This window comes from Dermacentor albipictus, chromosome 1, assembly GCF_038994185.2.
Source record: "Dermacentor albipictus isolate Rhodes 1998 colony chromosome 1, USDA_Dalb.pri_finalv2, whole genome shotgun sequence".
Lineage (NCBI taxonomy): Eukaryota > Metazoa > Arthropoda > Arachnida > Ixodida > Ixodidae > Dermacentor > Dermacentor albipictus.
The window spans coordinates 339,218,886-339,236,216 of record NC_091821.1 but is presented as its reverse complement, the minus strand read 5'-3'; the positions used below and the strand labels follow the sequence as shown (position 1 = coordinate 339,236,216).

Below are 17,331 nucleotides of genomic sequence, written 5' to 3'. Positions count from 1 at the left end.
GAGATGCCTCCACAGGCATCTAACAAAGCGAGCCACTCATCTACTTCCGGCACGCGACTCGCGGCAGCAGTTTATCGATGCACACCCGCGCCGCACAAAACTTCGGCTACAGCTGGTAAAGAACAGCGGGCACAGATCGAAATCAGAAGGAAGGTCGATTAATTAGTCTCAAGTGAGCTGGATTGTAGTGTATTAGAAGAGTGTGGGTGTAGGTCAGTTGGTGAGTCATGATTTGAAATGTTACCGCAAGGAACACACCGCGGACGCAGAAAAACCGGGTAGTACGTGTTGTCTCTTTTTGTGTGCCGTGTGTTCTTTCGACAACTTCCAAATAATTATAGTGTCCCCACAAGCAGCGTATAGAATAAAATAGAACAAAAAAAATCACCGACGATTACGATACTCCCTAATGCGAAATTTCAACGCAGTTCTATACGCGATTTCATTTCGCGATATATTGGGGCAAGGAATTTGGGAGAGGCATGTAGCAGAGTCGGCAATCGTCGAAATTCTGATCTGCGCGTCAAGCGCGTCGGCTTTTATGCGTGACTCGTCGAAGGTACCAGAGTAACCGTTGGTGCCGCGTGGCTTTCAGAAAGAACTACACAACTCGCGTACTACACTACTACTGTACTACAGTACTACAAACCGCGGTGGCCGCCGCCGTCGTACAGCTCACAAACAAACTAGCATTTGTAAATAAGCGGCGTATTTGCAGCCACATGTGTACTACTACTCCAATACTACTCCTACTACTACTTCACATAATTACCTTAAAGACCCCTCTAAGGGTTATTACGTAAGGGGCGCGTATACAAAAATAATTAGCTACGTTAATCACGTGTTGTTAACGTGACAGGAATCTGTTACAATCCGCAAGAAGGGTGACGGGCAGGTGACGGAGGCAATTCTGTAGGAAAGCTCTGTTCTCTATAAAGTTGAGCAGTGATATACCAACAAATGGCCACTAAACAGCTGAACTGCAACAAATGGGCGCCGCACCAGTCCTTTGAAGCTTTTCTGTGGCTTCTTTCGCGGGGTTTCGCGCATCTGCTGGTCGGTTTCTCGCCGCGTAAAGTGCGCCGATGCAGTAGAGGCCGACAGAGAAAAGTGGGCCGATGCACAGTGTAATGCGCGGTCGCATGGGTAACGTTGTGAGATGCGTGATGCCGTCTTGCCTGGCAGGCAGATAATCGCTATATGCTGCAAAACACTGCGCAGAAGATGAACATTCGTATTTAGCATTCAGCCGGACTCTTCACATAAATACTAATATGAGCGTTGAATGTAAACAACACAATTAGCCAGCAAGAGCCCGCCTCTTTGAAAGCGTTCCACTTCCAATGCAAAAGGATAGGAAGTTGGGCGAGTTGGTACGGTAACATATTCTTGCACTGTAGCGCGAAATGACACACGCACAGACTAGACGAAGACAGGACGAGCGCTTTCTTGTAGTCTCTGTGTGTGTGTCACTTCGCGCTACAATCCAAGAATGCGTACCACTCGTTTCAGAGAAGATACGCCGCCTTGGGTACACCATATGTGAGGCCTTCGATATACGAGGGCGAATCAGAAAGTTTTTGCCCCTATTATTTTTTAGCCAAATTATGACTATGCGAAGACAACACATCCATTCCCAGTGGTGGACCTTTCTTGAACCGGCCTCACCTTATTTGCCGGTAGCTCCGCGGCACGGTGCTGCTGTCATTTGTTGAAGATGGCGACTGTGCTTCACACGTCCACGGCGTACGAGCAACGAAGTGTGATTCGTCTTCTATGAAGCAAGGGACGAACGCCCATCGAAATCCACGGGGAACTACAGCCCACGTGTGGGGTAAGGTGTCTCGCTTTGAGAAGTGTGGGATCTTGGCTTTGCGATTCACGTGCAATGATGAAGCCAAGACAGCACTCCGACGGTAGTTGCACAGTCAACCGGACGAATTCACACAGGGGCATCTCAAATTTAGCGCTGCGATGGGACAACCGTCTGAACCGGTGTGGGGACCATGTGGGGAAATAGTTTATAAGGTACGTATAATAGTACGTTATATTTGTAATTACCTGTATTTGCCTTAATTTGACTAATAAAAAATGGGGGCAAAGACTTTCTGATTCGCCCTCGCACTTATCTGCCACGGGAAGGTATGCACAGCGCTTCAGAATATACTCACGTGAACGTCTCGGCGCCGTATCCGACGAGCGCGCTGAGCACGCGTGCCGGGAAGTCCCTGGCGGGATTGACGGCGGCCATGCAGTTGGCGCCGTAGGCCCAGCACAGCGCCACCACCATGATGCCGATGAGGAAGGCGTGCATGCCCTTGGTCGTGTTCGCGTTGCGGTCGTCCAGGATCACCATGATGGTGAACATGAGCAGGCCCGAGCAGATGATCTGCGAAGACCGTGGTCACACGCACTGCGTCTATACCAGTCGTTGTCACTTATTTCTTTCTAAAAGTGAAAATTAACATCTCATTTCCAGTTCATACATAATGGTGGCCATAGTGGAGGACGCCAGACTAATTTAGACCATCTTCGGTACTTTAACGTCAGCGAACGCGATATTCATATCCACTTAGTCACCGCGGCGAGTTAAAAGTAAGCTATAAGCTACAACGCCAAAACAATAAATCGGTTACGTTTGTAGTAAAACGTTTCTGAAATCCAATGTAAATGAAAAGTGAAGATGATTTTAAACGGACTAGAAACTTTCTTCTTTAAAATGTTCCTGAGACGATGTCCTTGAAAACGTTGCAACAAGCGAAGTTATTTCCTACATCACAGTAATATGCCCTGTCATCTGCGAACAAGTGAGAACACGTAAATATTAAGAAGCGGTTGGCCAGAGGCTGATGACAACGAAGCAAAACTAACTCCCTTGTTCAGTAAAGAAAAATATACGGTAAGTTAGTCAGTGTCTTGATCGAAAATAATTTCACCGGTGACGACTGGAGACTCGAGACTACAACTGCAATCTTTGCGTTGTACTACTACAGGTTAGGGCATTAGAAAACGTCCTATCCTAATTCTAGTGGTTCTATCCTTGTGGATCTAGCCCACAAGGTCGCGCCCGGCTCGATACCTTGAAAGGAGTCTGAGCGCAGCCTCGCGTAACTGTGTTTTCTTTGGCGAGATAAAACTGAGCGCACATAGGCAGAACTCGACAATTAAGCGGGGCGCGCGCGTTCGCCTGATGCAAGAGTCAAAGTGTTTGTGTCTTAGTAGAAAGCAGGATCAGCTTATAGCGTACGTACACGCAGGAATCGAAGACGAGAAGGTATTCGCCGTGCCGGAAAGGTTTGTGTTCAAGGGCTGCCTGCGGATGGTCGCGACGTTCCTGTCTCGATTATACTGGCGCGAACTGCAGCGCGTTGATTCTATCCCAGTTCCCACACAAAGGCTGGCCTCTACGAACCCAAGCTGGACGGACTGTTTTTCTCTCTCCTGCACAAGGCCGGGGGGCCCCGTGAGGGACGAAGGGCAAGGGCGCGGTACGTAAGGGGGCTGCGAGGTCAAGTGGGCCGCACCGCGCGCAGGATGCGCCCGAATGGCGGGCGGCTAAAAGCGGTAGCCATGCAGCTCTCCGGACGCATTCTTCTCTGACAAGTAGGGCACGTCAACTCGAGCTTGGCGCTCTTCCATCGCTCCCTCGCTCCGTTACAGCTAAAAAGTGCGTACTTAAACGAGATGGGACTGTGTTTATTCTTGAAGTACGAAGCAGTGACCCCAAAGGTTGTCGCACTCGCCGGCGTTTCCGCTCTCCTCAGTTTTGCAGGACATTCAATTGATAGCGCCCTCCAGTGGGTGACAACACGACTGAGACGCGAGACCGTAAACACGGTAGGCCGAGCGAGGCGCCGTTTGTAGTTGTGCTTACGCGGACCCTAAAGAAAAACAAACTTTTACTGATAGTTACTTTGACCCGATGCGCTGAGCACGAGGTCAGTTGTTCGACTCCCTGCCCCGGTGGCGTATTTCGATGAAAACGGAAAGCAAAAGCGCTCTCTATACGTTGCTACAATCACGAGAGTTCTTAGGCTCCTCAATGGTGTACGCTCACTTCCCGGCTGAAGAAAGCTAACGTTGTTTTTTGCCCAAGCATAGTTACTGCGTGTTGTGAAACATGTATTCCGCGTGTATGGTTTCATTTATCACCGATTCACAAGGAGTAGCACTCTAGGTGTGCCGGCATGAAAACCTCTTTTTCAGTGAATAGCCTCGTTTTCTTCCTTTCTTTTAGACATGGAGTTAATGGAGTTAATCAGATGAGGCAAGTAGTTGTGCCTACAGAAGGTACTAATCAACACACCAGAAGGCTATAGCCAGACACAAAATATGCTCAGTGGAATTGTTCATTTATAACTAACTCTGTATCGTTTTCAATTATCATGACACGTCAGCTAGGTGTAGTACAACGTCTAACGTAGGTGCTCAACAATTAATGCTACAGAAGACTCTTGCGAAGATGATCTGCCAACTAGTGAAAAAGAAAACGTATTGGTTTTCTATACTAAACACTTTCCTACTCTTCTAGGTTACAGGAAACTCCTGCATGCATCCCTCAATTCAACGAACTTTCACTTGAGCGAAAAAAAAAAATATTAGGTCATTCTGCTGTTCGCTCAAGTATAGCGCTGCATTTCACTCTACTGACAGCAAAACAGGCGGTGACACAAGCACGATCTCGCTCACCGTGTCGAAGACGCAGACGGAAAGGTGCACGTTGTCGTTGGGATAAGTGGTGAGCAAGATTCCCGTGCCGTTCTTCCCGAAGATTTGGCGCTCGCCGCCGTCGACGCTGTCCAGCAGGTCTGCACGCAAGACGAGTTCACTCGGTGTGAACTATTGAAATTGAACTATTGAAGCCTATTGAAATCGTGTTTATTTGGAAGAATTCTGGCGCAAAAAAAAAATTGGAGGAGTGAGGAAAAGGATAAATGAAAGGCAGGGAGATTAAGCAGTTACTGAGCCCGGTTGGCTACCCTGCTCTATGGAAGGGAAAGGTGAGGGAAAGCAGATTCGAGAGGGAACTACGGTTTGGATGTGGAATGGAAGGTTCAATAGCCAGCCAACCCAATTGGAATAATTTTCTTTTCTTTTCTGCCCGTTCTGTAAAACTGAACCTCAAGAAGAACCCAGCCAAGAGAAGTCTTGCTTTTAAACACCGAAAGCATAAATAGTTTATTCCAGAATATATGTTCGGAAATTTAAAAAAAATACACTTTTCACCAGCTGAACTTGTGGTATTTGTTGCCACCCACCCTTCACTACCAATCAGTCTCCCCCTTCGTCCTGACTTTCTTCACAGAAGAATTGGTAACGCTGTCTCTCACAAAAGAGAGGTAATGAGACAAAGTGACAGAGTGGGCACGTTGTAGCGAGCAAGTGGCGTGGTCCGCGTCACACATTTCGCTCCAGCCCCCTCGACTCGGCTTGTTTTAATCTCCTGCACGGCATGAAACGTTGCATCACCTCCTTGTACTAAATGAGTGCCCGGACACGACGCGAAATAGACAGAATTCCTGCACATCCAGAACGCTACACACGTGTCCAGCAGGCTGCTGTAGATGCAGGGCCTCGTAACGAACGTCCGACGCCGCAGCGTATACGTGGCCGGAATGAACGATGACGCGGCCCATCGCCCCCCGCGCGCTTCCATGTGCTTCTCTACGCCCGGTAATCCTTCTTCTTCAAGTTCACGGGCACCTTGGACTCTGCTGTACACCACGCTCCTCTCTCTTAATTCGTTCTATTTTGTTTTGTGCCTTCCTGCGACAATTGCCTCAATGAGACCGTCTTTTTTTTTTTAATAGTAGATGGACGGCGGCGAAGGCAGTCCATATTTTCTGGAGCTAGCAGCCTCATTTATTTCACATTTCTTTCTTTTACCTGTGCATGCCATCCGTTTCTCAGACGATATAGTTCGAGAAACGCATGGCACATTGAAATATTGAAAGCAAAGTAATATTGAACATCTAGAATACATTTGAGGCGTACGAAGTCAAGTTTTCTTGTTTGTTTGTTTGTTTTCTTCAACGTTTGCGTAAATATTTTTGGGCAACGAAGCTAACGGAGGCCTGCTAATGCAGTGGGATTATTAGCAGTAGAAGCAGCAACATCTCATGCTTGCTCTCGAATATACATATATAGCACGACGCCTGCTACGCTCATGTAGCTTCAGATCCATTTTCGATGAAGCTGCATGTTCACTCCTACGTTTGCTATATATATGATGCAGCAGGTACGTAAAAAAAAACTTGTGTGAGATATTGCCACGCATCCTTCCCAACGTCAACCACTCTGGCAAACAAAACCTGCCGTTTGCTGCACTATTGACAAAGAGTACCTATAAATACATGTATAGACGTTCATTGCCGTCTTTTATCTTCTTAATTCCGCCATATGTACCCGTAACGAACGTTTATCACTAAAGGCAGCTTAGCAATCCTTCGTTCTTTTTTTTTTCCTATGCATGTTGTCTAAGTGCTTCGCTCAATTAGAAGAAACAAATTAACAGCATCGGTAACATTATACTTCTCTCGCTCTTTACTTCGAATGTGAACGATACCGAGAGAGCGCACACAATTCGAGAACTGACGGTGTCAGGGTATCTACTACGTTGACAGTTTCATCAAAGTCCCTGATTTTCCCAGGTTTTCCCTAACTAGATTTAGAAATTACCTAGCAGACTATGACACTGGCGTTTCAGACGTGGTGCTTTCTAGCTTGCCAAGTTAAGTACACTCGTCACTCATGAACGCAGAATGTCTGTAGTGGAAAGACGGCGATGTAGCCAGTTGTGGCGTTGTAGTAAAAAAATATCCTCCCTCTCGCAGAGAAAAAAAGTGTTATTATTACAGTAAGCCCATGAAAACACCCTCGTGAAAAAGTATATATATATATATATATATATATATATATATATATATATATATATATATATATATATATATATATATATATATATATATATATATATATATATATATATATATATATATGAAGGTCCTGGCTATGTTGCAATAAGAAATATTGCGGCATTTTTTTTTTCTAAGCCTACAACGTATCCCGAGTCACGGCGAACGATGAAGGGCACTTGCTGCAGTGTCTTTTCTCTCGGTGTTCGGTAAGTAGGAACGCAATGCAGGCACGTGTGCCTCTTCCTTACCAATGTAGTTGAAGTAGAGGATGGCCGAGGCGAGGAATGCGCCCAGGTGCTGTCCAAGTATGTAGTGCGGTACCTTGCGCCATGGCAGCTTGCCAATGCTGGCGAACGATGTCGTCACAATCGGGTTCACGTGGCCACCTGCATAAAGGAGTTCCGTTACAGGAGGCCCAGAGAGACAGAGAGCGAGAGAAGGGAAAACCAGAGAAAATGCTGGGAGTTAAACACCAGACAGAAAATTTTGGCTTGCCACCGTTCACGGGGGAAGAGGAAAAGAAATTTTAAGAGTTAGAAATGAAGAAAAAGTGCTGGGCAAGGAAACGGAAATCGGCGCACAAAAATCTGAGGCAGCACACATCGCTGTCACAGCTTAAACGGCACGGAGCTGCTGCAGTTCGTACGTCTATTTCGCGCCCCAGTGGCACAGCAGCGGCGAGTAATGGTTTCGTCATATTGTCACAATAATGAGTCGCAAATCTAACCATTTACAGGGTAAACGCGTGCCCAGGAAAATAAATGTTCAACCCTCGATGCACAACGATAGCGACGAGTACACAGCCGTCGAAATCTGATCTGCGAGTAGAGAGCGTCGGCTTTATTTACGCGACTCTCTCATTATGCATTCTGGCGTGACCATCTTTTGCTCGCGCACGTTCCAGAATGTACCCGGCTGTTCGCGTCGCGCGCGCTATTTCATTATACAAGTTTGTTTTTTTTTGTTATAAAATCGGCGACAACGTTCGGGCAAGTTCCGATACACTAAGGCACGTTTTGCGCCGAGCGATAACTTTGTAACAGTAGTCGGCCGGCGAAAAATTGTCAACGAAAAAAAAAACTAAACACTGTACGCGTGCCAACATTAATGGCATCGAGAGATAGTTATTACATTCACATAAAGATTACTTGGTCACGTTCACACACTAAATACCATAAAATTACTACGAAAGTTCAGATGAAAGTCAGTTGCCATATGCCCCGTCGAAGCATTGGGCAACTAAACGCGCCTTGCGAAACGGCCATTAACTTCACAGGGCTTTCCCTTTATATGGTCTTAAATATACCCATTTCCTAAATTTGGCGTAAAAATATTTGTGCCTGAGCAAATGCTCGCGTTTGCAAGCGCTCGCGCAAAACATAATATGGAAGGCTCTGTGACCGCGCCAGCTTAATTACCACCCAATTACCGCATTTTTGCTTAGCGGCAATTAAACGGCTGTTGCTTTTAGTAAAACTCGTGTATTTTAAAGCGATTGCAGTTATATGACCTCTGCCTTGTTCATATTGACGTACTGCTTCGAACGTAAATCAATCGCAGCTGCGGCCAGAAAAAAAAAAGAAAAGAAAAATCGCCGGTCCAGAATTCAATCCTGTATACCACCAAATGCGCGACCACGGAATTCATACGCGAGCAGCTTTGAAAGCGTTGCATAAAACCGGCTAGCACAGCTGCGCTTCCATATTTTGGACCATGGCCGGGGAACGCGCAGCGCTATGAGGATGATGACGACAATCATGATGGTGGTGGCGGTGGTGGTGGCGGTGGTGGTGGCGGCGGTGGTGGTTAGTTTGGACATCCCCTCTGAAACGGGGCGGCGAGAAATAGTCACCCAGCCTGCTTGAGCTAATCAAGTTAAACTACATCTATTGCAGTCTAACATACTGCCTATCAATCCGTTATCTTATCTCTCTTCATTAAAGCTTCTAGCGCTATATTGTACAGTTGCCTACGCCTGTTGTCATTGTCGGTATCGCGTACGCCCTCTATACTGCACGGAATGTCGGAAACACGCACGTATACCGAGAAACAAGATAGACGATGTCGGCGTGCAGTTTCTCTGACTACCGCGCTACGCCTTGCCTATCCGAGATCTGCGTGTGCTTGTCCTCGAGCAGCCGTGTGCAATTCTCAGCCACTCCCAAACGCCAAGCTCTCTTCCCTTACACGAGGCAAATAAATGCGATCAGGTAAAACCCGCAAGTACAAATCAGACAATTAAGATTGCAGTTGGCGCCGTGACTGTACTTGAGGCTTGCACGGGACTAGCGATATTTTTTTGTTTGTTCAAAAGTTTTGAGTAATGACTTCAGCCTAACAAATTATACGAGAATACGGACAAGAACCGCCGGCCATTGTCGCAGCCCGCGCGAAAGTCACCCATTATGCAGTCAGTTAATTGCGGACGCCTATATCAGCACGATGAGAAACCCTCGACTCCGCTTCTCTCTCTCTCTCTCTCTCTCTCTCTCTCTCTCTCTCTCTCTCTCTCTCTCTCTCTCAGACGTGGTCAGTCGAGCACGGCGTAACTTTTTCTCATTGTTAGGATGGGCGTAGAAAAAATGACCTCTTACAGAACGAGCTTCCTTCGTGTGAAGCAATCTTTATATACGTCCGTCCTTGGAAAGAGTGATTGGCTAACCGCTGACGCGAACGGTAGTTTGTCCGCAAGGTAAAACGCCGGAGTTCCCGTTTTGGAGACAATGCCAGATGTTGTGCCAAGCATTTAGGCTTTCTTATCGTTATGCAAAAGCGATGTCGAGCGTTAGGTCGGAGCGGCAGGCTGAAGGCATAAGAAATTACGCTCGCAGAGGTGTCGCATAGATTTCGCCTTTTCTCTCTTTAATGAATCGGAAAGCCTGGAGCATGTAGCTAGCCTGTGGCGTGTACTCAAATAACAGTCGCATTTCTAGAACCTGCAAAAGGAAGTACAGCCAATGAAAACAAACCTAAGAAAGCAAGAGTGCTAAGAATATAGTGCTGTAACACTTGCGTATCCTACAACGCCGTGTATCACACGCAGTGAAGTGCTTTTCTTTTAGTAGATAGAGGAAGCGATAGCTGCAAAACAGCTTCAGTTTTTCTTTCAAAGTAAATGCGATACAAGGAAATGCTGGCACCAGTTGAAGCGATGTGAATAAAATTCATTGCGTGCAAAAAGAAAAGCATACGTTATTACTGATACAATTGAAAATGGTTCATTTAAACATAAACGTTGGTGGACCAAGACTACGATTATGTAACACTTCAAATAAAGGTTTGTTATTCCTGCACACTGCATCCATTTAAACGTAAATGTGGACAAACCTTTCTGTGCTACTTCAAAACATTACTACTATCGTTACCGTGTTAACGTGAGTTTTGCAGATGTTGAAATGATAAATTATTTGTATACATATAATAAGAATGTAGTACATGTCGCTCGCCCACTTCAAGGTATTTATTAGCCGGCAATGAGCTCACTGTGCAAAGGGCCTTACATTGGACGCATATGACTGAAAATTAACTATGGTATTATTGCGTATAGATATTGTGGAGCTGTGTCCTTTTTTACCGTTTCATTCTTTCTTTAATTTTTTATTGAGTAATGTAGAATCATTTATACTCTGCGGACTGCGGAATCCGATTAAAAGTTTAAATTTTCAGGCAGTTGGAGACGGCAGCCAGCAAGAACCGCACAGCACTGTGTTATAAGAACACACTGGCAAAGGGTTGGTAACCGCATACCAGGCTGCGTGCCCAGTATGGTATGGTATGGTATTCCTTATGCGATGGCGCACACCCACTGTGGGGGATTGGCCAAGATTTGGATGAAATTAGGCTATGTTTATTAAAAACTAAAAATTGTAAAGCTAACTGGAGGAAACGAACAAAAATAAAATGTTTAAGAATTCAAGACAATCTTTTTGTAGCAATTATAAAATCCTCCACGGTTGAGCAAATATCCCTGTGGCACTGTCCAAGAGAGAAGGCTCCTAGAGAAAGGATACTTATAATTGAAAAGCTCAAACCAAGCCGTGTAAATCTTGATTCTAGATTTTTCCTTAAAGAAGTGAAACGGCGGCAGAATATGAAAAAATGATCTATTGTTTCATCTTCTCCACAGACTGACCAGTCCGCGGATGTAGTCATCTTTTTCTTTCAAATCACGTGGCGCGCAAGCTTTTGATGCTGTCTGCACTCGCAATCGCCTCGCTCACCCATCACACGCGGGAGAATAATGACACCAAAAAAAGAGCTGCCCCCGCAGATTTTCAGCTTCGTGTCTTCCCTAAGCTGAAACGATGACGCAACGTTCACTTTCTCCACCCCGCCGGGAAGAGGTGTTACAGCCGACGAGACGCGACAGCGTCACGCATGCGAGCACCCAAGCACGCCTCCAACGTCGTCGCGTCTCTATAATCTTCCTCGTACAGCCTCAAGTGGGCGTCCAACGACGCGCTTTCCTCGGAAATCTCGGAAACGCGACGCAGATTATAGCGCATGTCGGCTGCGTCGCGCTTACAGCCTTGTCTGTCTGCTTGTCGCCTCTCGATGTTTCACGAACGATCCCCGCCGCAGCATCACTAGGTCGACGCTTGCCACACGCACTCAATGCACTCCGTACCCCACCCACCCCTTGCCGCTATAATCAACCAATTTTAGTGTTGTCACATCTTCACTTATAATGTCTTGTGCGTGTCTTGTGCCTTGTGCACATCTTCTGCGTGTTCGTTCGAACTAGCACGTGTTAAAGACTCATTTTTTTTTTTTGCTCTTTTCATCTAACGTTCGTGTTGGTACTGATGGCCGCTATTGGCGCATTGATCGTGTGCGCCGTGCTCAGGTGTTCAATCTTTCGTGTAGTTGTCGCTCATGAATTGTAAAATTCACCTGTGTTGGGTGCTTCTGTTCTCTGTCCGAGATTGCAAGCTGCAACACGGTGTCGCCTTAATGTCCGTGAAGTACTAATGCGCTGCACAGTTCGCGCATGTGGATAAATGTGGAGTTCATAAGTAACCATCCTGAAGGTCATGCACAATGACTCAAGGTCAATGCATTTTATAGACATCTTTCGCAGTATCTAAGCAAGACGGGCCTCCGTGCTTGTATGTAATTTCATTCCGACATCATACCACATGGCACCAGAGGCGAATTAAAGAAAGAGTGCGTGAAGCCGTATCATATCATATTCATATCCTATGCTGCTTTTATTGAATATCCTTCTTTCTTATTTTGTATTAATTTGTTATTAACCACACTGGCGCAGGGCGACTATTAAGTAGACTTTGTTGCTCGTGCTTCAATCATCTAACTAGCCATCCATATCAGCCATAGTGGCTGCAAGGATCATATACCCTTGACGGTATACATGACGGTATAGGTTGGCTGCTGAGGGTAATTCGCGTTACCGCGACAAATACAACTGGTGCGTTTTGTTCAAAGAAAAGACCCGCAGATACTAATACCGTTAGTTAGTCTGTTGTGTAATATCGTTCAAACTGCCGAACTAACAACAAATAAGTGGGAATTCAGTCGGCCCGCCTGCTCTTTTGTCCTAATGTCCGCGGCGTCCGGGCTGCTCTGTTTGCATTCGGCGAGAGCCGCCGCACCCACTCTATTTACATGCGTGTCAGCGGAGTGTAAACAACTGCATCCGAGAGAGAGAGAGAGTTAGAGAAAGCTTGTTTAGTGCTAAACAAAAATTCTTACCGGCGTGTTTGTAAACAAACTGGCATAGTGCAGGTTAGAAGGGCAGGCGACAAATGTTGCCACTCCTTGACTTTTTCGTTGTTCGCCACTCTGATTAACACTCCTTGGAAAATAACACGGAAATATGACCCCGTCAATTAACCTTTCTTTCCGAAGAAACTCGAGTCAGCAGAGTCGGTCCTCTTTCTTTTCTATTTTGCCTGCGCTGAATGCGATAGCAGTGCCGCCGCATCTTCGTGAGGTTCATTATGCAAAATAGAAGTGAGGCGTGCAGACAGGACACAAGAGTAGAGAAGTGGACAACACGAACGCCGGCGTTCGTGTTGTCCACTTCTCTACTCTTGTGTCCTGTCTGCACGCCTCACTTCTATTTTTCATAATGAATCCTTACCAACTAGCTCAGCTTTCTGTCGTTCTAAGCTTCGTGAGGTTACGCTCTGTAGCTTGTCTCCAGAGAGCGTGGAGGAAGGAAATGCATAAGGAGCGAACACTGGCGTCCCGCAGCCAGCCTTGGCAAGCCAACTCCTCGTGAAGCAACTCCCTGCGCTCTTTCACGCGAAAAGTCGGCCCAGCGCGTGACCTCCGAGTCTTGGCGCATTGGCCGAAATGTTGTTGTTCCCGGTAGTTTTTAATTGATGCGCACTTGATCCGCTGCTTTGCCTGCAGGGCGTGCAGAGCACGGACAGGTCGAACACCGGAAATTTACCGCGCGCTCTGACGTGAGTGACGGGCGATCACAAATTTGTTGGCGCCTCTGTCGCTATCACCAGAAACTCTGTTGGCGCGCGTTTTCAAATCTAGTAAGATGAGCAGTTGCCGACAATATTTGAAAATGCCGCTGTTCAGAGCGACGAGCTAAGAATAATAAGAAGCGGAGCGTCAGTGGCGATGTTCTGAAACCTCAACGAGGAACTTTTTCTACGCTAAGTGTTCTCTTTGTTTACAAACGCAGAGCTCTTCCATGACCGTTACATAAGCAGTTCGGGAAGCACCACCCCAGAAAGAACAAGCAGTCCTTCACACGCTCTTCGCTTAGCGAAGGCTTCAAAACAAAGCGGGCGCCTTCGGGTCGCCATGACAAATGGTCCCCGGCGCTCGCCCTTCGTCAACCCCTTCCTCCAACCGTGCACTATAGGTCAGCCAGCCAGAATTAGACGCCGCGGGGGTGAGTCCGACGCCTAGTGCCAGGCCTAGGAGTGCCCTCTCTCCCCCATCTACTCCCCCTATCTCTCCCAGGGGCCTCAATCGGTCCAGCCAGTGCTCCCTCTTACGTCGCTGGAAATTCCGCTGCATGACGTTGACTCTTCGTCGCACTGCGTTGTCGCAAACATGGCCGACGCAGTGCGCCTGAAATAACACGCGGAGGATGGAGGCGCGTTCTGCCTGGCCTGGCGTCCACGCGATGCGAAGAGGCAGACACCGGAACAGTGTATAAGTTCGAGCCAACTAGCTTCCCCCCCCTCGTCCTTCATGGAGCGACGCTGTGGGATCTTGGCCCAGCGGATTCAGCACTCTTTCTGCGGTAGCCCCTCTCGAGGCTGAGTTTTTCTTTTGATGTTTTAAGCTCCGCAGTACTATCCGAAGTGTCATGAAAGCTCTGAAATCTGTGTTCCAGGTGCAAGGCGTCGCGTCGCATGTGATTTCCTCCCCTGACAATCGCACCTAAACAACTGCGCAACAGGCGCTCACGGGTGCACTGCTCTAAACACCATGATAGAAAAAAGGAAATGCACAAGAAAGGACACAAAAGAGAGGGACAGGATAAGCGCCAGTGACATGTCCTGCCTTTTCCCATTCCTGCTGTGCGAGCTCAGTTTTCGTATCGCAAAGTCATATCAGCGACTTTAAGTACAGGCCATACTGAACGGAACTACTCAAGAAATCCATAAGTTACAGAGGTGTGTGCGTGTGTGTGTGTGTGTGTGTGTGTGTGTGTGTGTGTGTGTGTGTGTGTGTGTGTGTGTGTGTGTGTGTGTGTGTGTGCGTGTGTGCGTGTGTGTGTGCGCGTGTGTGTGTGTGTGTGTGTGTGCGTGCGTGTGTGTGTGTGTGTGTGTGTGTGTGTGTGTTTGTGTGTGTGTGTGTGTTTGTGTGTGGTGACTTTTTCTGTCTGCTTCTTTGTTTGTCTTAACCAATCAACACGTATTTTTGCCAATGATATAGATAGTGGTTGTATGGTTGTGTTCAATGAAGCACTTTTACTCTTTATGTCCAGTGACGCGCAGTTCTGACGGTGACCAACGCTGACGCCATCTCGTGTTGCATCCCTGTTTTCGACGTATGCGGCGTCTTGTGATTTAAAATAGCTAGTCTACATCGCGAGCGCCGCAAACACCCAACACAAACAACACGCATGTTCGCAGCGCGGCCGTGTAGATTAAGAACGCAAAACCTCCGGTGGCATTTCGCGATCGCGTGAGCAGAACACAGAAGTTGCTTGTTGACGCATAATAAATCTACTCTGCGCTCTTTATTTGGGGATTTCCATCGCGCTGCGCCTACTGCCGCACCTACGCATATGGTGAGGCACAAGAACAAGAGAGAAAGAGAGAGAGAGAGAAATGGCATGTCAACTCTCACTTCATGCATGCGAATGCTTTTCTAGCGTCATATCCTTGATAAACGCGCAAGTGTGCAACTGCTTTTTTTTTTCATGCTTGTTTCTTTCTCTTCGTAGTAAAAAGTAATTACTCGTCCAGCATCTTCTCGATCCCCCTCCTCCGCTGTAAAGTTCTAGATCGCTCCCATTTCTTGCACACTCTCAAGCTGACCAATTCTTTTTTTTTTTACTTTGGGAGTCAGAAGGAAGTGTACCAAAAGCAACATAACAAAAGCATCGGAGTAGATGACGGCGACGGGCCCGGAGAGGTAGGTTTATTCGCAGCCGGTGGAACAGCGTCAAGCATACGCAAGCGATGAAGGAGCGGCGGTGAGAAGGAACAGCCGCCCGAGGCGACAGCAACGACACCGGCGGCACCGAAAGCGCCGTCGCTCTACGCGGGCCGCGATGCCGCGCCCTTCACCTCCACGAACGGTGCCAAGAGGAAAGAAGAAAATTTCGAGAGCAGGCCGGGCGCCGAGCCGACGCCAGGCCACTTCGGCGGACGACCGCTTTCATAAAGAGAGGCCGAAGACGGCGGGTAGCATGAAGATGGTAGTCGCCTTCCAAGAATCAATAATATCGCGCACTGTTTAGATCGCAGCCGCGTTTAGGTATGCACTGTGACTTAGGGATGACATTGTGCACAGTCATGCACGCGCACAAGCATAACGTTGTACGCCCCCTTGCACGGCGGCTATGCACTCTTAAAACGGTCGGACCCTTTGGGGTGTATATTTGTCTTAAACGATAATCGCCATCAGCCTCGCTTGCATTGAAAACTCTGCGCTCACAACTTTCCTGTCGATAATGCTGTGTCAAGCTGATAATGCGCAAGCCGTTCGTAACTTGGAAGCACCGGGCTCGCTGCGTTAAAGAAACGAAATGCGGGCAAGACAGATGAGGATCATGGTTGGGGGGCAAGACAAGACGGGAGGCATCTGCTTTTAATGGTGGCATAATCGATATGCTGAGTGTCACGCCAGGCAGGAAAAGAGCCGTTGTTATTCGGGAAGCGTTGGCATGCGGGTCTTCGAGCTTCACGTATCACTGTCAGGAAGGCATTACCGCGACACGTTCCTGTAACTGTGCCAGTAGCCAGTCGTATAGCTTTCTGTATATAACTTTTTTTACAGCTTTCCAGGCACACAGACGACGTCGGTATACGTCCTTACTATTCTAGCAGTACGACAAAAGTAATCGTTGTCGTTTGTACCAACGAGAACACAGAAAGTTAGGAAATGTGGCCCCTCATCTGATATTGAACTCGGGAACTACAGTTTCGAAAAATTGATACTCAAGCCAACTGTGACAACGGAACACCAACAGAGTCAACGTTATTAACCTGAGTCGCTAAGGTGCCAAACCATGCCGTCAAGAATTAAGGCTCTGTATTTGGAAGTGTACATAATGAACTTTTCGAACTGGTGCGGTTTAACCGCCGACACAACGGTGTACTTCGATTTCACAAATCTTTTTCGTTACAACTATCTGCTGTGAATGGCTGTAGATGCACTAAATCTACCAACAAAAATTAAACATTTCGAATTACTCTGTCATCAGACTCATCACTATCAAAAACTTGCAGCCTGCGCTGAAGTAAAAAGAGAAAGTCCAGAACAATGGGACGTATTTATTTATTTAATTATTTATTTACCTATAGTTTCAAAAGACAGTAACAATACAAAAAACCATCCAGTTAAATTGTTCCATCGGCTCAACGTTTTGGCATTGCCGAGACTGCATAAAGTGGCATGCGTGCACACTACGTTGGCATATAATTCGACATATCCGTGGCGTACAATGCCGCGAAGCCGCTCGCAAGCACTCAACGTTTCGATTGCCACCTTCAGCCTGTCTTCCCACCGCGTGTCATCAAAATATACACGTAGCGTACACTAAGTGTGCCATGCACACATGGCCATTGCTAAAGGCAGTGCAAGTGGATGAGCCTTTCTGAAAATATAGCCCCACATTTTCGAGTTATTCTGACGACACGGTGCTTTTATGCGGAGCGGGAAAGTATTAGGCGCAAAGCATTTATATTGAGTGGGTTCTCAAGGTAATTGGGAGAAGTCTTAAACAACGAATATAACGTAGAAGTCG

General features: G+C 47.1%; 1 protein-coding gene across 1 annotated transcript in view; it reads right to left on the bottom strand.

The window, feature by feature from the left end:
* Nucleotides 1–17,331, bottom strand: part of LOC135903215 (aquaporin-9-like) — a 77,701-nt gene that overhangs the window by 11,741 nt on the left and 48,629 nt on the right. Inside the window, exons 3-5 of the mRNA XM_065433660.1 lie at nt 7,166–7,303; nt 4,690–4,808; nt 2,172–2,389 (exon numbers count right to left, since the gene is read on the bottom strand). Coding sequence (XP_065289732.1) covers nt 2,172–2,389; nt 4,690–4,808; nt 7,166–7,303 — 475 coding nt within the window. The remainder of the gene's footprint in view (nt 1–2,171; nt 2,390–4,689; nt 4,809–7,165; nt 7,304–17,331) is intronic.